The sequence below is a fragment of the Heptranchias perlo genome, chromosome 3 (assembly GCF_035084215.1).
Source record: "Heptranchias perlo isolate sHepPer1 chromosome 3, sHepPer1.hap1, whole genome shotgun sequence".
Taxonomy (NCBI): Eukaryota; Metazoa; Chordata; class Chondrichthyes; order Hexanchiformes; family Hexanchidae; genus Heptranchias; species Heptranchias perlo.
Window position 1 is genome coordinate 95,688,074 of NC_090327.1, and position 21,824 is coordinate 95,709,897.

Below are 21,824 nucleotides of genomic sequence, written 5' to 3' on the forward strand. Positions count from 1 at the left end.
GGCCAATTAGTGAGAGGGCGGGCCCGTGCTGGCAACCAATCAGCAAGTGTGTTGACTTTATGGTCAACAACGGCCAATGAAAAGGCACCTTTCTTCGGTCTTTCCGGTGTTATCCAACAAAACAATGCGGCTCATATATGTTTGGTTAGATACATCCAATGAACTCTCGTGTCTTATTGAGTGATGGCGGTCTCCTCCAATGAGATAACGTGTAACGTGGCTTTCTCATTGGTCTGTTCTAGGACGGCCAATGAGAGCGGACGTATTATGGGATTGGCCAATGAGACATCACGTGCCCAAGAGCCGGTTCGAAGCCAATCAGAGAGCTCGGGAGAGGAGGGGGGCTGGCGGCTCGGATTTAGCCAATGGGAACGCTCGTGTCATGTGGCTGTAGCGGCGGGTGGGTCTGCTCGGAGTGGAGCGGCTGCAGGGGACGGTGCGTGTTTGTGGCCATGGCTGGAGCCAGAGCTTCTCACAGCGCGGCGCTCGGCTGCCTGCTCCTCCTGATCGGCGTCTCCCGGGTGCTGGGTGAGTGATGGACGGGGGAGGTCGGCGTCTGCTGCTGCTGCACCCCCGGGGGGGTGGGGGGGGGGGCGCAGGTTGCCGTTGCCCGTCGCCCGTCTTGCGGCTTCTAAACATGGCGAGGGGGCCGCGCCGAGGAGGTGGTATTGTTCAAGAGAGGGCCCGGGGGGGGGTGGGTGGAGAGTGCGGCCCAGTGAAGGTGAAGGAGAGACGGGGTTAGTGAGTCCGGCCTGGATGGACCGACCCATTGTTCCTGGGGCTAGGAATGTGAGCGAGTCCCTGGTCTCCCCTCCCCTCCCCCCGCCTTGCAGTGGGGCAGGCAGGGCCCCGTTTCCTTGACAATATTGACCCTGAGGTGGACAGTGCCCGATCCCGGGGGGAGGGTCAGTGGGCTTTAGCACCCGGATGTGGTTGCTATGGTAAATCCCAGGGTTCGAGGAGTTGACCACCCGCTCTAACAAAAGGCAGCGCGGCCCCGGAGCTGCGCCGCTCCTCGTCTTTACTTTGGCCGGGCAGGCGGGCGGGGGGGGGGGGGGAAGTTTGAAGCCTCCCAAAAAAAAATGTCTCCCCCCCCCCCCCCCCCAGAAATAAAGAGCGAGCTCCCTTTCTCTGCAACAGGTACCCCGCTCGCCACAGAGCCTGGGTGGTCTTAAGTTGAGGAGGAGGGCTGGTTCAGACCAATTTCACTTTTTATCCTAATTAGTTTGAGTGCCGGAGTTTGAAAAGTTGCAAATAAAAGCTGCAAGCGCTGGAAACATGCAGCCGAGAAGACGGGTTGGGTGCAAACATCTGCATTGTGGATTAAAAGTTCTTTCACTACACATGTGGCTGTAACTTTGGTAAACAACTTGACAATAACTGCCTGTGTTGTAGGACGTAAGCTATATGTGGACATCTTTGGATATGTGGAACTCGTCTTGAGATGGTATTAGTTGATTGTGGTGAGATTTTTGGCCTGAAGTTTTGCATGTTACTTTGAAAAGGGTCAACTATTTTGTTTAAACTGATCCACCTTACAAGACTTGTTGGCAGACCAGTTTCTGTGGTGTTGCTCAATATGTAGTTGCTCACGGTGTAGCATTGCTTTTCCTCAGTGCGCTGCAAAATAATTAAACAACTTATGTTTTTAATGTGTCCCGTGGTGCTTCACGAATAGGTGTATTGTCTAAGCGCAATCATAAAGTACCTTTTGAGATATTTGGACATGATAAAGCACCATATAAGTGCAAGTTAAAAGAAATACGCCATTGTAGTTGATTTTGTATTTGTCAATCGATTTTCAGTAGTTTGGTGTCTGTGAACCAATGTTTACATTGTTAAATCTGGTTTTCTAGGCTGGGGTTGTCTCAGAAACTTGGGGAAAAGCTAGATCTGCAAGTCTACCGCCAGTCTACAGAAACTAGAATCAGTAGCTTCAATGTTAGGTCCCCAGAATCTGACTTTTAAGAAAAGGAGTAATATAAAAGTTCTTACAACAGTTAATTGCTGATAGGACTTGCAATCTCTCGTTAGTGAATGTTTGGGTTCCACCCTAGAATTGACAGTCACACAAGTAAAGTTTACTGTATGAAAGCTGATTATACATGGGAAATTAACATTCTGCTTACTGTAATGTGAACATTCACTTGAATACACAGGTAGCAGGCTAAGGGTTAAACCCCTCTCTTCCAGAGCAGCCTTTTTGTTCCTGTAAAAACTATCCAGCCACTATGGAAATTTGTTCAGAGGTTGATTGCAAATTGTTTTTTACCAACCCAGAAATAATACCCATTTGAGATGCATAGCTAATGCATGACAAAGTTCAGTTGATGCTAATGAATGTAGACTTGTTAATACTTCACAAGGAGTTTGCTTCACATTTCCACTGGTTAAACCAGTAGTCTATGTTCCCAGGAGTTTTTGACTCCATTGTGTTTGTGACTTTATGGTCGTTGGTGTTACAGCTGTATTAAGTGTATTTTTTTTTCTGAAGTGCCTCCTGGATATATACTATGTAGAGTGCACTGAGACGTGATGCTGTTTCTAAAGCAGAGGAGGCTGCCACAGGCAAGTAAGTTAGACTTGCAGGTGGCTTTGTATCTGTTAAACCATGGAGTTATGCAACATATTTTATGTGTTGTGTTTAGTGTCTTAAATGGTTAGTTAAGATCATGAGTGCACTTTACTAGGTGGAAGTTTGGACATTGTGGTGATGCTGATTTGGATATGTTGTGTCTGGCCCCGGGCACAATCTGTCCAAGCTCAGCTGCTGCACCAACATTGTGTAGGAAGAGAGCCATTGTTTGGAGGCATGGAGAAAAGCGTGCATTTTGAGAGAAGCTGGCTTGAATTGTAGGAGAAAAAGTATCGGAGTATGGAGCAGTTAGCTCTTAGAAAATTATAAGAAGTGGCAGAGAAATCAGAAAGGAGGAATTGTATGAGACTTCCAGACTAAAAGGATTAGTCTGCTTGGGAGAGGGACATAAACAACCAGTCAGAGATAAGGGGGGTGGGTGGAAATGCCGGAGAAGTGGTGTCTACTAGTTTTTGTGCTTGAACACAGTGCTGCTCCCCTCCTATCCTTTTATGATGTTTATAATTTGTGAAATACATCTGAGGCAGTCTATTTTCATTAACAATAATACTAAGAAATCCTGTACAACAATGGGAGGCTTGACTGTTGATGAAAAATAGTTTGCACATAATATAAAATAATCAGATTTACTGAAATGCTGATAGTGGTATTTCTTGGATGTCATTGGTGTAATAAACTGTAGATTGTGTCAAGAGTTGAGGGAACATTGATTTGGTCACTTCATTTATTTATTGACATACACTGCTAATATAATTGTGTGCACACTGTGTGAACATTTTTAACATTGATATAGGGGCACAGTTAGATTAACTATTCAGTTGTACTGTCATATAACATCTGGTGCTGGGTTTGAATCTAGCTCAGAATTATGGAGTGAATGTCTTTGCTCCTTGGCTGTAAAGGTCTTTGTATGAACTACCTTTGGACAGTCTTGATCTTTTTCCTTTTAGTCTCTGGTGCAAAGCATGAACTGCCTAGCATTGGAATAAAGCGTCAGTCTTATGGCCCTTATCTATTAGGATGGCTAGGACTGGAGAGAGCTGCAGGAATTAGACAGTCTTCATTGGTGTGCATTCCCACATGCAGGCAAAGGTTGCTTTTGGACACCATTGCTAATACTGTGACCTCAAAAACTATGGTATTCTAATAATTGCACTTATCAAGATACCAGTTTTCCTTCTGTTGAGTGTAAAATGAAAGTTTTTATATTTGGTTAGATTGCTTTGTCTAGCAGAGCTGGGTTTAATGATTAAGGCAGCCTAAAAGAATGAACTTGCATTTATTTATTGACTTTCACATCCACAAGCCGCTTCACAGCCAATAAATTACTCTTGTAGTGTCGTAACTATTAGGCAAATGCGGCAGCTAATTTGTGCACGGTAGGGTCCCACAAACACAGTGGCATAACCATTTGATTTGTCTGGTGTATTGGATGAGGGTTGAATGTTGCCCAGGACACTGGGAGAACACCCTGTTCCTAGAAAGGATCATAGAAAGGTTACAGAAACGGAAGGAGGCCATTCAGCCCATCGAGACCGTGCTGGCTCTATGCAAAAGCAACCCAGCTAGTCCCACTCCCCTGCCCTAATCCTGTAGCCCTGCAATTTTTTTTCCTTTCAAGTACTTATCCATTGAAGGCCATGATTGAATCTGCCTCCACCACCCCCTCGGGCAGTGCATTCCAGATCCTAACCACTCGCTGTGTCCTCTTCAAGAAAAAGTGCATGGGCTCTTTTTTACATCTACCTGAATAGCCAAATAGGGGCCTTGGATTGATGCTTCAGCCAAAAGACGGCACCTCCAACAATGCAGCACTCACTGTGGTACTGAAGTGTCAGCCTAAGATTATGTCCTCAAATCCTGGAGTGTGGCTTGAACCCACAACCTTCTTTATGGCTGTGTTCCTTTTAATGTTAAAGTACCCATATGTAGGTGCTGGTTTAAAAATGTTATATTTTTATATGCAGGAAAATTGACTGAAGCTATTCCTGTCTCCCTCCAAACACAAGCTCAGTTATACCAACAGATGTGATCAGGTGTAACAGTGAACTTGGATCTGTTACTGCTAGGGAAATGGATGAGGCTGCAGGTGTGAGGGACTACAGCTGAAATCTCCATGGCTTTCCCATATTTACAGTAGCATCTTTAGTTGAGTATCAGGCATGGTACTCTTAATTTTTCTATAAAAGTTTTATCTCATTATTCAACCACCAACAGTGGCAGTTGGAGTGTACTGCCACTTTAACATAAATGTCTAAACATTTTTTAAAGCCATAGTTGTGATTTGTTGTCTTGACTTAGAATTAAATTTAGGTATTTAAGGTGCAGCTCAGATTTTAACTGTGGGTGTGTGGTGTGGTGAATTTCAGTTTACAAGCACACTTAATGAGAGGGGGAGATTCATAGGATGTTTTGTAAATTTGAAGCCCAAAGGTGCTGACTTGTGCATTTTAATGGATTTCTGGTGAACTCAAGTGAACAAGACTGCATTTTTGCTTGATGTTTTTCGGCTTCTATAGTCATATGTAAAGAGGACCGCGGTGGTTGCCGAATGCAGAAGTGACACATGCACTGCTGAGTCATTTGAAAGCTATCCTAAATGTTAGTTGTAATATTCACAAATACAAGTTAGTAAATAGCTATTGCATCTAAAAAAAAAACACTCGGTTGCTCCAGACTTCCTACTGGTTACGCAAAGTCAGCTGTGCAATAATTCCTTCTGGGAATTAAATTGAACCTGAAGCAAGTGGTGGAAAGGGGAACCATTCTCTGCTTAGTGTAATTATAGCTTCAAATTTTATTTCAATTCCCAGTTTTTAGGTAGGGATCCATAGACACTTAACCTGTATAATCACTGTGGTGGAGGAATCTGCAAAGCAAAATAGTAAATTGGAGGATGCCATGCTAAATTTGTACAATGCTCTGGCCGTACCACTTCTAAAGTAGTTGGATGGGAGACGTTGGAAGAATGAGGAGAGTCAATATAAACTAAATGGTACAGTTTTAAAGAAGATGCAGGAACAGAGACACCTGCGGGTTCACATACAAATCTTCGAAGGTGGCAGGACATGTTAATAAGGCTGTTTTTTTTTTAAAAAAGCATACAGGATCCTTGGCTTTATAAATAGAGGCATAGGCCTCTATTGATGGGCGGGCGGGGGGAGGTGTAGCGGCCAGGAAACCCAGAAATACACGTAACCCAGATTTATTTTAATTTTTTGTCTCCGTTTCCTATCAGAGCCAGCCAGCCAGCCAGATGGAGAGGACATTGGGAGTGGGTGGGGGGTCTGGAGAGGCTGTTCTTGCCTCCGAGCGGCCGGGTTTCTCGAGCCCTGGGAAACCCGACCAGCAGCCGTTAAATTTAAAATTGTCCTAAAATTTGAAGTGTGTAACCTCATTAAAATATTTAAATGATGGGCCTGCCTCCGAAGATGACATTAGTCACCCGCCTCCGTTAAAACTGGAATTGGGTGCGTTGAGATTGGGTTTCCCATTTTCGAATTATTCGCCCTCTTCCACCCATCCTGGGGGTTTAAAGCTACTACCCCCCCACCCATAGCACAAAAGTAAGGAAGTTATGCTAAATGTTTATAAATCATTGGTTAGGCCTCAGGTGGAGTATTATGACCAATTCTAGGCACCACACTTTAGGAAGGATGTCAAGGCCTTGGAGAGGGGGCAGAGGAGATTTGCTAGAATGGTACCAAGGATGAGGGACTTCAGTTATGTGGAGAGACTGGAGAATTTCAGATTGTTCTCCTTGGAGCAGAGAAGGTTATGGGGACATTTAATCAAGATGTTCAAAATGATCTGGAATGCACTGGCTGAAAGGGCAGTGGAAGCAGATTCAATAGTAGCTTTCAAAAGGGAATTGGATATATACTTGAAAAGGAAAAAATTGCAGGGGTGTGGGACTAATTGGATATCTCTTTCATAGAGCTGGCACAGGCACAATGGGCCAAATGGCCACCTTCTGCGCTATTAGATTCTATGATTCGATAGAGAATATTGCAACTCATAAGTTAAGAGTAAAATTGGACTGGCATTTGCCAGTCTTTCTACCCTCAAACACTAATCTCACCAGTTCCATGAAAGTCTTCCTTGCTATTTTAACCGTTTTGTTGTGTTCTACTTCCTTCCATAAAACACATTTATTGAGCTCGATTGCTACAGATCATTCTATGCTCCCAGCAACCACCCAGTTAATATTAGTGGTACAGCTGTCCCATCCTGTTTTTAAGGCACCAAAGAAAGGGATCTACTGGCACGGATTTAAGGTAATTGACATAAGAGCCAGAGGTGAGATGAGAATTTTTTTTCACAGTGAGTTGTTATGATCTGGAATGCATTGCCTGAAAGGGTAGTGGAAGCAGATTCAGTAGTAACTTTCAAAAGGCAATTGGATAAATACTTGAAGGTCAGAATTGCAGGAATATGGGGAAAGATCAGTGGAGTAGAATAACTAATTGGATAGCTCTTTCAAAGAGCCGGCACAGGCATGATGGGCCGAATGGTCTCCTTCAGTACTGTATAATTCTATGATTCAAAACCTGGAACTGTGATGCACATTCTGACATTAGAGAACAAAGTTGTGCAAGGAAAGCAGTTTGATGAAGGTAAATCCAGAACACTACTGTATTCTTTCCTAACATCCCTTTTCACAACACCGGACAATAAATAACGAAAATGATGGCCAGGAAAAGACTATCCGGTCCATCATGCTTGTCCCATACAGTTGTGGTGCAATTGAGCATCATGATCCACAATAACTCCCATTCAACAGCAACCATGTAATCTCCTGGGAGAGGTGAAAATTTAAAAAAAAATCCCTAGGCCCATTCAGGGAAAAAAAAATCTGGGAAATTTCTCTTTGATTCCTGAAAGTGTTCAGAGAGTTCCAGGAGACGACAGTGACGATGAAACACATACCCCACCTACTTTTTGTACACTGCGATATCAGCCACAGTCAGGAACTCATCCAGCTCCTTTTTGAACACTTGCAGTGAATTCACCCTCAGTGCATCAGCAAGCCACTTGTTCCAAAGGTCCTTGTCCCTCTGATAAAAAGAAAAAACCCCTGACTTCCAACCTAGTTCTATGCTTGTGTAATTTATACACATCCCCTGGTTTGCCCTAGCCTTTCTAATTCAAATAGTCTATCCAAATGGACACAATCTAATATCTCTCGTCTTTTTCTAGGATAAAAAGATCCACCTCTAAGCCTGTTGTGGCACCTAATCTGGGAAACCTTGGCGTATGAATCAGATATATTTTCATGCTTCTGTAGAATGTGCTGCAAGTATTTATTTATAGTGAAGTCTAACTCTTTCACTGGTACAACCCTTTCTTGCTTTGTTGCATCACTTTGTGTTACATTATACTGAGATTTGGTTTCACTGTACAGTTTGTGTAAGCAAGTAGGGGTGTAACTATATTTACTGTACGCACAACTTAGTTTCTGACATTTTAACATACAATTCTGGTATTTAATACTGTTTAAAACCATATCAATTGGAATGTTAGGCTTGATGCTTTATTAGTCATTCAATGGATGACTAAATATTTTACAGAACTATGCTGCTAAAAGTAATTTCATTGAATTTTAAAAAGAAAATGAGGAAATTATAAATTTGACGCATCTTCTGGTACTGAGCACCTTAAAATATTATTGATATACACACTGATCAGAAGTGTTGTTGATATAATAACTTAGTCTAGTTCCAAAACTGAAGTAAATATAGCGCTAAAGGACTACTCAAGTTACAGTAACATTTTAAAGGTTTGAAGCAGGATTTTGCTTTGGTAAAGAAGTAGTGCACTGTCTTCCTGATAATTCAGTTTAGCCTATGTTCTCTGCTTATCCATATGATTATTAAAGAATTATATTGAACAAAATAAAAATGACAACCATTCAACATCATGAACCAGAATAATTTAATATGTTTTATAAATGTTGATGTCACATACAGGAGTACCAGTCTTCTGCCATTAACTCTAGCTTCAAAAATAATGCTTTAGTAACGATTGTTGATACCTCCGGAGTCCCACAAGGACCTACCGCCCCCACCCTGCTTACATGCTCCCCCTTGGTGACATCATTTGCAGATATGGGGTCAGCTTCCATATGTACGCTGGCACCCAGCTCAACCTCTCTCCGCTGCAACCCCCTGCTTTTGTGATGTCAGACTGTGATATCCAGTCTTGGATGGGCTGCAGTGTCCTCCAGCTGAACAGTGGGAAGACCAAAGCCATTGACTTTGTTCCGTGCCACAAACTCTGTACCCTGATTAGCGATTCCATTCTCCTCCCTGGCCACTGCCTCGGGTTGTATCAGACTATTCGCAACCTCAATGTCTTCGACTCCAAGCTAAGTTTCCGATCCTCTATCCTCTCCATCACAGGTGGCCTACTTCCACCTCCGTTACATCGCCTGTCCCTGCCTCAGCCCATTTGCTGCTGAAACCCTCATCCATTTCATTGTGAGCCCCAGACTCGACTATTCCAATGTTCCCCTGGCCGGCTGGCCTTCCATCCTCTCCTCCATAAACTTCAGCTCATCCAAAACTCTGCTGCCCATATTCTGTCTCGCACATTCCTGTTCACCCATCGCCCTGTCCTCGCTGACCTACATTGGCTGCCGATTCCTCCAATGCCTCAAATTTAAAATTCTCATCCTCGTGTTTAAATTCCTACATGGCATCGTTCCCTTCTTATCTCTAACACCCTCCAGCACTATAATTCTGCCTCCCTCCTCCTCCCCCCAGTATCTTCCTTTGCTTCACATGTTTACTTCCTTAAAGAATGCATCCAGATCTACTACTGCACCAGAGGCTGGGTATTCTGTGGTGAGTGACTCCCCAAAGCCTTTCCACCATCTACAAGGCACAAGTCAGGAGTGTGATGGAATACTCTCCACTTGCCTGGATGAGTGCAGCTCCAACATCACTCAAGAAGATCGACACCATCCAGGACAAAGCAACCCGCTTGATTGGCAACCCATCCACCACCCTAAACATTCACTCCCTTCACCACCGGCACACGGTCGCTGCAGTGTGTACTATCCACAGGATGCACTGCAGCAACTCGCCAAGGCTTCTTCGACAGCACCTCCCAAACCTGCGACCTCTACCACCAAGAAGGACAAGAGCAGCAGGTACATGGGAACATCACCACCTGCACGTTTCCCTCCAAGTCCAATGATGCATTTTGGTAGATCGAATCGGGCCAGGACCTACTCCGTTAATGGTAGGGCGTTGGGGAGAGTTATAGAACAAAGAGATCTAGGAGTACAGGTTCATAGCTCCTTGAAAGTGGAGTCACAGGTGGATAGGGTGGTGAAGAAGGCATTCGGCATGCTTGGTTTCATTGGTCAGAACATTGAATACAGGAGTTGGGATGTCTTGTTGAAGTTGTACAAGACATTAGTAAGGCCACACTTGGAATACTATGTACAGTTCTGGTCACCCTATTATAGAAAGGATATTATTAAACTAGAAAGAGTGCAGAAAAGATTTACTAGGATGCTACCGGGACTTGATGGTTTGACTTATAGGGAGAGGTTGGATAGACTGAGACTTTTTTCCCTGGAGAGTAGGAAGTTTAGGGGTGATCTTATAGAAGTCTATAAAATAATGAGAGGCATAGATAAGGTAGATAGTCAAAATGTTTTCCCAAAGGTAGGGGAGTCTATAACGAGGGGGCATAGATTTAAGGGGAGAGGGGAGAGATACAAAAGGGTCCAGAGGGGCAGTTTTTTCACTCAAAGGGTGGTGAGCGTCTGGAACGAGCTGCCAGAGGCGGGTACAATTTTGTCTTTTAAAAAGCATTTGGACAGTTACATGTGTAAGATGGGTATAGAGGGATATGGGCCAAGTGCAGGCAATTGGGACTAGCTTAGTGGTATAAACTTGGCGACATGGACATGTTGGGCTGAAGGGCCTGTTTCCATGTTGTAAACTTCTGTGATTCTATGTCACACACCATCCCGACTTGGAAATATATCGCTGTTCCTTCGTCGTTGGGTCAAAATCCTCGAACTCCCTTCCTAACAGCACTGTAGGAGAACCTTCACCACACAGACTGCAGCGGTTCAAGAAGGCGGCTCACCACCACCTTCTCAAGGGCAATTAGGGATGGGCAATAAATGCCGGCCTCGCCAACGACGCCCACATCCCATGAATGAATAATAAAAAAAACACCTCCCTTGATTGCCTCTGTACTGTCAGACTGATTATCAACATCCAGTCTTGAATGAGTCAACATTTCTTTTTTCTGTTCTTATGATGTTGCTACGGCAGCATTTATTGCCCATCTCTAGTTGCCCTGAGGGCATCAAGAGCCAGTCACATAGCGTGGGCCTGGAGTCGTTTGTAGGCTAGATCAGGTAGGGGTAGCAGGCTTTGTTCACTAAAGGACATTAGTGTGCCAGTTGAGCTTTTATAACAACCCAAACCACAAGTTACCAGATTTCAAAATTTGCCATGATGAAATTTGAAATCGTGATCCCAGGGTTACTATTTAGTACCACAGGCACCACACTACCATAATCCAACTTCTAGTTCAACATTGGGGAGATCAAAGTGATTGTCTTTAGCCCCTGCTGTGAACTGTGGAACTGTGCTCCTTTGTCCCCAATTTTCCTCTCTAGCCAGGGGAATTGGGGACAAATTCTAGCTGTCTTGGGTTTAGCCAGACAGCTTGCAACATTGGCAACCTATTTGACCACGAACGTAGTTTCAGATCATACATTCTTTCTATCACAAAGATTGCTTGCTTCAACCTCCACCCCTTCAGCCACTTCATTTCGATGCCTCTAATTGTGAAACCCTTTATGTGTGCCTTTATCATCTCCAGACTCAAGTTGTCCAATGCTGTCTTTGCTGACCTCCCTTCCTCCACACACTCCAAATTGACCAAAACATTGCTGCACACATCCTGCTCTAAACTATGTCCTGTTTTCCCATTACCTCTGGCCTTGCTGATCTACATTGGCTCTTAGTCCCCCGTTAAATTTAAAATTCATGTCTTTAAACCCCATCTATCTCTATAGTGTCCTCCAGCCCCATTTTACCCCCCCACCCCCAACGCTCATTCCTCTGTCTATGGGTTTTTGTGCATCTCTCTCTTGGCCTTTCAGCTGCGTAGGTCCTAGCCTCTGGAATTCCTTTCCAAGCCCATCTCTTTGACAAAGTCTTTGATCACCTGCCCTCACCTCTTCCTTTCTGGCTTGGCATCCATTTTCCTTGCATCGATCTGTAAAGTGCTTTGGAATGATCTTTACATTAATGGTGCTATATAATTACAAGTTGTTATCTCTGCCCTGTAGAAAAGTATTCTATGCTGTAACAACTTGAGCACATTATCTAAGCTAATACTTAAATGTAATATTGAATAGTCGGAGGTGGCATCTTTCAGATGATATGTTAAACCAAGGCCTGCCTATTCAGGTGGATGTAATAGATCCCGTGGCACTTTTTTTTGAAGAAAAAAAGCAGGGATTTCTTCTGGTATCCTGACCAACAGCCATTCTTCGACCAACAGCCATTCTTCGACCAACAGCCATTCTTCAACCAACACCACCAGACAGGTTAACGGGTCATTTTACATAGAATTTATTTCACAGAAACAGGCCATTCGGCCCATCTGGTGTTTATGCTTCACTTGCGCCGCCTCCCACTCTACTTCATCTAACCCTATTAGCATGTCCTATTCCTTTCTCCTTCATGTACTTATCTAGATTCCCCTTAAATGCATCTATGCTATTTGCCTCAACTACTCATGTGATAGCAAGTTCCACATTCTAGCCACTCACTGGGTAAACAGCATTTGTCTCATTGCTGTTTGTGGGACCTTGTGTGCAAGTTGGCTGTTATGTGACCTACAACAATGACTGCACTTCAAAGTAAATTCTTGGCTGTGAAGTCCTTTGCGACATCCTGAGGACATAATATAAATCAAATCTTTCTTTTAATCAATGATTATATACTTTCTGACTAATGCTGGCTGCTTGTTGAGTGTGCGGCTTAAACTAAATAACCATGTCATCTATGAAAACCATCAGCCCTCATTTGGTTATGAGGTATTAGCATCAGGGCAATGTTTATTCCTCCGACTGCAAGAAACATGCTGTCCTACTGTTTTGTAATTTACTTTCAAGTATTCTCCCCTCCAAGTGGGGCTAAGTTATTCTTGGATATATCTTGGCCATTGGGTGCTGTCCTAATATCTCACTAGTGTTGAGCCTAAACAGTGAAAAGCATCTGTTAATTGGCTTGGGAAGGAGGGAGGGAGAGGTTCTTTGCTCAGCTTCATTCTTCCTATGCACTTTACCCTGCTCCTTCCATTTTCACCAACTTATCCCCCCTCTTTGTGAAAAAATTATCTCCTTTTTATTTAAAATGAATTGCCTTATGAGTGATATCCTTAAAACATTTTATTTTCACAATAGTAATAGTGCAAATCCTGCATACTGTCCTTGTGCTATAAATTTGTTATCCTGTTAAATTAAGACTTGAGATCTGTTACAATATTCCTGATTAGAACCCAAGCATAATTTTCATTTTGACATTTTCATAGAAATGGCTGATGCTTACTGACATCTAGTTTCTTAAGTGGAGCTGCCGTATGATATTTCTCAGTCTTAGGGAGGCTGAGTGTTGAGACCTAAGCACCTATCCTGAAATTTGCAACACACTCCTCTCCAGCTGTTCGGTGTATCCAGTGGAGTGGAGCACCTCTCTGGTTCTAAGAGACACTTGCCCACCAATAGCTTTCTAAAGCTATATTTACATATCCGTAGAAATCTTTCTTCCTGCACTGTTGTTGTAAGGGGGTCCAGGCAGATGAAAATGAATCTTGTTGCACCTCATTAAACTTTACCAGATAATAGATGGATTTCTTTGAGAGATTATGTTTAGAGCTAGCTTTTTAATTGTGCACTTTACAACACTTAAGGGAATGAATTTTTTTTGAACAAAAACGCAGTGTCCCTATTTTTCTAAGTTTAGTTTAGTGAGTAGGATTTCTGAAAATGCAATTTTTGTTAGGTTGACTCTTCCGTTGGTTTAAAAGAGGAATTTCACCCTTTGGGTTCATAAATATCATCTTTATTGTAGACAAATGATAGTGGATTATCAGTCATCCAACGACTGGGTTTTCATGAGTTTGCTAGATAAGTAATAAATCGCCAGGCCTGGATGAAATGTATCCCAGGCTGCTAAGAGAAGCAAGGGAGGAAATAGCGGAAGCTCTGATCATCATTTTCCAAATTCCCTGGCTACAGGCATGATGCTGGAGGATTGGAGGACTGCTAATGTTGTATCTTTGTTTAAAAAGGGAGACAGATAAACCAAGTAATTATAGGTCAGTCAGTCTAACCTCGGTGGTGGGCAAATTATTGGAATCTATTCTGAGGGACAGCATAAATTGTCATTTAGAAACGCACAAGTTAATCAAAGACAGTCGGCATGGATTTGTTAAGGGAAGGTCATATCTGACTAATTTGATTGAATTTTTTGAGCAGGTAACAAGGAGGGTCGATGAGGGTAATGCGTTTGATGTCGTGGTCCCACATGGCAGACTGGTCAAAAAAGTAAAAGCCCATGGGGTCCAAGGGAAAGTGGCTAGTTTGGATCCAAAATTGGCTCAGTGGCAGGAAGTAAAAGGTAATAGTTGACGGGTGTTTATGCAACTGGAAGGCTGTTTCCAGTGGGGTTCCACAGGGTTCAATACTAGGTCCCTTGCTTTTTGTGGTTATATATTAATCACTTGGACTTGAATGTGGGGGGCTTGATCAAGAAGTTTGCCGATGATACAAAAATTGGCCATGTGGCTGATAGTGAGGAGGAAAGTTGTGGACTGCAGGAAGATATCAATGGACTGGGCAAGTGGGCAGAAAAGTGGCAAATGGAATTCAATCCAGAGAAGTGAGAGAGAATGCATTTGGGGAGGGCAAACAAAGCAGGGGAGTACACAATACTGAGGTGTAGAGGAACAAAGGGACCTTGGAGTGCATTTCCACAGATCCCTGAAGGGCTGGACAGGTAGATAGTGGTTTAAAAAGGCATATGGGATACTTTTCTTTATTAGCCGAGGCATAGAATATAAGAGCAGGGAGGTTATGCTAGAACTGTTTAAAACATTGGTTTGGCCACAGCTTGAGTACTGCATACAGTTCTGGTCACCTTACAGGAAAGATGTGATTGCACAAGAGAAGGTACAGAGGAGATTTACAAGGATGTTGCCAGGGCTGGAGAATTATAATTGAGAAAAGATTGGATAGGCTGGGCTTGTTTTCTTTGGAACAAAGGAGGCTGAGGAGAGATTTAATTGAGGTGTATAAAATTATGACTGGATAGGGAGGCCCTATTTCCCTTTAGCAAAGGGGTCAATAACCAGGGGGCATAGATTTAAAGTAATTGGTAGAAGGATTAGACGGGAGCTGAGGAGAAATTTTTTCACCCAGAGGGTGTTGGGGAAACTCACTGCCTGACACCTGAAAGGTTGGTAGAGGCAGAAACCCTCAACTCATTTAAAAGGTACTTGGATGTGCACTTGAAGTGCCGTAACCTACAGGACTATGGACCAAATGCTGGAAAGTGGGATTAAGCTGGATAGCCCTTTCTCGGCCGGCACGGACACGAATGGGCCAAATGGCTTCCTTCTGTGCCATAACTTTCTCTGATTCTATAACCCCCTAGTGGTTATTTAAATAAGCTGTAAGCCATTACTAGGAACTTCAGTTTTATATACAGATCCTACTTGAACTTGAACAATCTGTTAAATTGATTCCTTAATTTTCTTTTGTAAAACAAAAGATACCAGTTAAGTTTTGTCACATTTGGTATAACACTGCAGTAACTTTTAAATTATATTTAAGGTAGCTGAAAGATCGATCTGTTGCTTGAACATGCTGCAGGTAAGCATTCTAAAGATTGGTTCAGTTCTAAATGCCTTGAGCTGTGCTCATTATATAGAGGTTCTTCAAAATGTGCAGTGATGATGCACTTTTGAATGAGTAGGCCTGGTGCCACTGGTGTTTTAACATGGGGAAAGTATTTTGGAACACTGGTAAGCATATGGAATAGCCTGTCTACGAAAGCAGGGGATATGAAATAAGATATTTTACCCACCGCTGTTGAGCAAAAGAGAATTAGCTATCTGCCCTTTGGATCGACGGACATGGTAATTTCCAGTCTGGTGTCATCCTGTGTTCCTGGGGAATATGGGGGAGTGATGGTGAGTTCAAGTATGTTTAATGATACATCATGGGGAGGGACGGTCAGAAGTTTTTCTTTGAAAGTAGCTGCAGTTTTTTCTGTCCTGTTTCCCTGCCCCCCCCCAACCAGGATTTCTATTGCTAGTGGGTAGGAATGCCTGTCAGGAGGTTGCACCATCTAATGAATAGGTTGAGCACTGATGGACTTTTCTCACCCGTTTGGTTGATTTACTTGGGGAGAAAAGCTGGCTACTAACAATTTTGTGCTTTCTTGTATTTTGTTAAACTGTTAAGCAACATACAAGTGCTCACCCCTCTCCCTTCACCCTCCCACCCACTGTGTGTGTGTGTTTTTTTAAAAAATTGATAGTAAATTTTACAAAACTGAGTATATAGTGAAGTAATTGGTATTTCATTTAATAAAACTTTGCATTTTTGGAAATGTTCCAAATTTAAAAATGGGTGTGCAGAAACCTATCCAAACATTCAAGTCATTACCAAATACTATGCTGGAAGGTAGGACTTTTTTTTTTAATTGCATAGTATTTAAAATTCTGGTTTTGCATGCTTGGCAGAGTGTATTTTTACAATATACTCCAAGAACAGCCCTGGAGGGAAGGAGGCAACTGCTGTCTAATAACTCTATTACAATCTCTCTCTCCAAATAAATATTGAAATATATTTTCTAAGCTGCTATAGAACCACACCACATAGCAGAGAGAATACAGCAAAACCAAAACAAGTCTTTGGCACAAATTGAAAGGTGTGCATTATATTATTATTTTGAGTTGGATTGTTGGAGCTGGCTCCCAGTGTTTTATATGCTGCTAAATCTGGAGTCTGTAACTCAGTGGCAGCCTCATAGGTTCAGTTTTACCTTTTTTTTTCTGTTTCTATTTCCCTTTTGTGTATATCTAATTTCCTAATTCAGAGCACCTAACCAACTGGAAGTGGAATAAAGGAGAGATTAATTTGTTTGGTAAAATCAATTACCCAGTTTCAGGCCCCAGTTAAATGAGACATTTGCCTGCAGTTGAACCCCAGCATTAGGACTTTTGTGGAGATCTGTGTATATCAGGCAGATCTGCAGTGTCAGATGGCAAGAATCAAGCAGGGTCAGTGGAAGATTACAGGTGCTGGATTTTCTGTGTAGTATAGTTCAGTTATTTTAAAAACCTCTAGGAACAATTTACTACCTGCAGGAATGAGACTCCACAGTTTCAATTGTTCCCTTTCTGGGCCGGAGAAGTTGAGTGGCATTGCAGGAATGTAAATCTTAACAATATAAGGACCCTTTTAGTGACAAGTACCAGCCCTAACTTTCGACGGCGAGTTTAATTTGTTTTAGCAGTGCAAATGCAGCAATTTCTTGAAACTCATGGGGAGGTTGATGGCGAGCTGCCATTTTCACGAGGCTAACAGCGGAGCAATCGTCGAACAGTTTGTGGCGATTTGCAGCTCATTGTGTATCTCTTCTTCACCACAAATTGCTGAGTTATTTACACACTAATAAAGGCATGCACATTAAACTCGCCATTATTTTCCCAGCAAATTCTGGGCCATTAAAATAATACAAAGTGCATTAGAAATATATTTATCATTTTGGAGTTTTAGCTGATCATATCTTCCAAAAAAAAATCAAAGCTTGTGTTTTGATCAGTGATTACAGATGGCAATTTTAAGAAAGGGCCATTTCTGGTCTTTTAGTTGCTGATGCCCTCTCCAAAATGCTGCTGTTGTGGTCAAATTGAGCTGCCCATATTGCCCATAAAGCTTGGAGCATTACATAAAATGGCAATTGAAAACATCTGCATCAGTAAAATGCTATTGCAGCTCAAGGTGGTGTTACAGACATGTGGCTGGATGAATGCATGGATGCTGCATTATTCGACTATATAACCGTCCTAGTTCAAGTTGTATTCGCATTCATTTCTAGTTTTATCCTGTGCTGTCCCCCAAAGGTGCTGATTTTTGCTAGGGCATGGTTCTGAGTTGTGAACAGCCGCCTTTGTACCTCAGCCAGGTGTCCTGTCTGTGAACTGGCCAGTGAGCGTTAGCAGGGCTGTTTGATTGTGGAGGGCATCACAGCTTTGCTTGTGCCTGTCTTTACCCAGCATCCACAAGTGTGTTTTCATGCAGGGCCATTGAGTAATGTGGGAATCCTGACTGATTTTTTTCCACTCTACCTCTCTTTCTGGATCCACTGAGGCCAATTGTATAGCCCCAAGTACTGCCCTGGCTGACATCAACTGATTAGGCATAGGCAAACGATCGAACTCTGAGCTTCTGGCCTTCGTGGCTTAGTGTTACATCACTCGGCACAATCGTTAGGAAACTCCTTGTCTCATGCAAATTAATGCTAAGTGTTTTATTTCATGAACTATTTTGCATTAATAAATGGCATAGTGGAGGCACCTGTAATATTGTCACGCTCCTCTGGAACACAGTGAAGAAGAAAAACTTAGCACAATGCATTTTTGCACACCTTAGACCGGACAATTGTTATTTTGATCTTCGTGAACGTTGTAAAGATGAAGAAAATAGTGTTGGATGAACTATCTGTGGAAGTTTAACATTTTGTATTAATGGATATTCAAACGTGCATGTCTGTCCTCATACCTGAACTGTTTTTGAATGGTTGTATTAAGGGGTGTGGTGGTTGATGTCTGTTTTAATTCTGAGCCTTGCACTACTTGGAATTAATAAATAGAATTTTAATAGTACATATTGGATATTACATACTACAAGAGTAATGACGGAGGCTTGATTTCTCCAACAGTATCCATTCCGCTTCCGCTCTCCAATCAACCACAGCTTTTCCAGAACTCCACAACCCATGGTCTCACTTATGTTGTGGCCCAGTTCCCCATTACTCACTCAATTGCTAAGCTTCATTGGCTCCTGATTGTCGTGTAAAATCCTTATCTCTTTTTATCTCTCTCCATGCCCTTGTTGCTCCCTACTTCCGTGATCTCCTTCAACCATATATTCTTGCACCCTCCGATCCTCTGACACTGGCTTGCTTACTTGTTCCTACTCCTCCATCAGTAGCCACTGTGCCCTGTCCTCTGAACTCTCTCCCTCAGTTTTCCATGTTGTTACCTCCTTTAAGTAACCTTTCTATGATCATGCTTTGTTGCCCCCTCCAAACCTCTTATTTTCTCCTTTCTCTTTTCTCCTGTTCAGTCTCTGTATTTTGTTCACCACCTGGTAAAATCCTCGAGGTACCTCACTGTGAGGAGCACTATAGAAATGTATGCTATTGAATATGTACACTCTCTAGTTCTTGGGGCTTAATTTTAGTGATTGTGCTAGGCATTTTTGTGAATGTTAGTCACAAGAAATACGAGGTTGGGGTGGGGGAGGAAAGTGTTGGTGTTTAGCTCGAAGACTAGCATGTTGCCTAGTGGGTAATTCCTCTCTGTTGCAACCTTTTCTTTTCTCTCTGTATTTTATCAAAATTCCTTTGGTCAATACTCTTCACATTTTCCTTTTCTATGCCCCAAAGACACTGCCCTACACACACTTCCTCCACCCTACATCCCCACTGTGTTGAAATAAAGACTCAATGCAGTTCCCTTCTGTAACTCATGCTGTCCTGGGACACATGTCCCTTGGTTTGTCCTTCAGGTTTTAAAGCAAACATTTGACATCATCTAATCACCTACTTCCTGATATTTCTTTTTTTTTACTCTTCAAACTTGATGTTCTGCACTGTGAGCCCTGGCCCTTCACCATAGTTTCTCAGTTTAAAAATAAAGTAATGAGAATTGAAGGGAAACCTTAAAAAAAAAAGTGCTAATTAAGGCAAGATCTGTTGGTTATTGGTGTACCGTCTGTAATATCAGCAAGTTAATGACTTTTTGAAATGTTATATTCTACAACTTTCGTTTAAAATAGTCTTGACAATAGACAATGGAGTGCCTTTGGCAATTATATATAACATATACCACAAGAGTAACTGCTTTGAAATGGTTTGGTATCTGGTGTCCATTTTTATGCCCTGCTGAGACATAGAAAGCAGTGTAGCTGGTTCTCAGCCGCTTATGCATCCTCTCCTCCCTACACCCCATTGTTGGCAGTCGTGCCTTCAGTTGCCTAGGCTGCCCTGTCTGGAATTCCCTCCCTAAGCCCCTCTGCTTATCCACCTCCCTCTCCTTTAAGACCCTCCTTAAAACCCACCTCTTTGACTAAGCTTTTAGCCATTACTAATCTCTTCTTTGACTTGGTATCCATTTTTTCCTCATGCCTTGGGATGCTTTTCTGTATTAAAGGCACTGTATAACTGCAAGCTGCCTTTCTCTGTGGAAGCAAATATTTAAAAGTTGTTATTTTAGAAGTCTACAGATAAATATTTAGCATTAGTGGTTCTTGCCAATTTCATTATTTTAATTTAATCTTTGTTTATAGTTTAGACATTACTGGCATTAGCAGTCCAAACCTGATTCAGTAACTAATTGTAAGGTTCAGGCAAGTAAAATTCAAATGGTTGGTTACGCCATGTATATAGAATTGAATCCTGAAATTCCACTAGTTTCTAAATTTCATAAATATGACTGTATGGAGTAGACTAGGTTTATGGCCTGCAGCTGTATAAAAGTGTTAGTTGAGTTTTATTTTGAAACCAGCCTGATTCAGTCTGGAAATGCACTAATCTTGCTTTTCTACTCCTGAACGATCTCAATAATTCAACTGCATAAAAATACTATTGTAAGAGCTCACCCTCGATGTTCTGGATAATTCAGTATGTATCGTGTAACAGACAAAAACTTGTACACTAGTTGTATTTGTGGAAATCTACAAGGGCCTTGGTTATTTGCACAGTGATGTGTGCTAGGACTGGGTCTTTATGATAACGTGCAAAGATTATTGTCGCAGGTGTTTGTAACTTACATAATTTGATAGCTCATTAGTCAGAGTATTTACATCGTTAGGGCAAACATTTTTAAGGTAATGTACAGTTGTGTGTTTTTTAAATATCCATTTTAGTGTATTTTCTGTTTGGGGGAGATAGAAATATGAAACAACCTAATTTGAGTGTGGAGGAGCAGGAAATATAAAAATTGATATTTGCTTCTCTAACTGCAAGTTTGATATTAATATGAAGCAATTTTAGCTTTGGATGAATGCTAAACTTTAGTGTAAATAGGTTGTCAAAACCTGAAGTGGACTGAGATATTCTCCAGGGAATCTCGCTTTTCTTTGTTCTGACTCTAGATTCAGGCTGCAATTGCACCATAACTGTAGCATTGGTGCTTCTCACCGGCACTGCAATTGTACTGTAAATGCACACTTAAACTGTGGGTGTTGGAGCCATTGTGACCTCACAGATTCGCTAAAGATGTTCTTTAATTTTAAGTTGATGTTTGGTAATCCCACATCCTACTTTCCTCTTTTTCAGCCAACTCTTCATCTGCCTCCCAAGCTTTACCTAGACACTCACTGCTGTAAGTTTTTGTATCAGCCCTTCACGTGGAATTTATTCAAAGCTTTCTGGAGGTCCAGGTACACTGTCATTGTGGTTTTCCAATGTCCACTTCCTCAGAAAAGTCAAGCAGGTTGGTCAGGCACATATGCCCCTTCTGAAACCAACTTAGCTGGCACATACTAGGTTATTTTCATATTGGTCATCTTCAACTTTGTTCCTAATCAGTTCTATTATTTTGCCAGTTACTGATGTAAGACTAATGGGTCTGGAGTTACATTGGGTTGTTTAATCGCAATTTATTGACTCCTTTTAAAGTGACCATTTTGTCAACACGTTGTAGATTTTATCCCTAATATAAGAGTCTTTCCTTGAGGATTTATTGGTTTTGAGCTATTTAAGTCTGTCAGGGACATCAATGTACACGACTGCAAAATCATTGAGTTTAGTTGTAGAAACTCCTATAATTGGTGGCATACTACTAGTTCTTTCTGTAGTGAATACTTCCATGAAGCATTAATTTAGTATGTTAACTATTTTTAACTCCTCTGCTTTAGCCTCATTTCCATCTATAAGTGATCTAAATT

The 21,824-nt window shown here is 42.1% G+C and overlaps 1 protein-coding gene across 1 annotated transcript in view; it reads left to right on the forward strand.

Moving 5' to 3' along the window:
- Positions 1–382: 382 nt before the first annotated feature.
- Positions 383–21,824, forward strand: part of tgfbr1b (transforming growth factor, beta receptor 1 b) — a 57,625-nt gene continuing 36,183 nt past the window's right edge. The window contains exon 1 of the mRNA XM_067980892.1: positions 383–528. Coding sequence (XP_067836993.1) covers positions 453–528 — 76 coding nt within the window. The 5' untranslated portion in view covers positions 383–452. The remainder of the gene's footprint in view (positions 529–21,824) is intronic.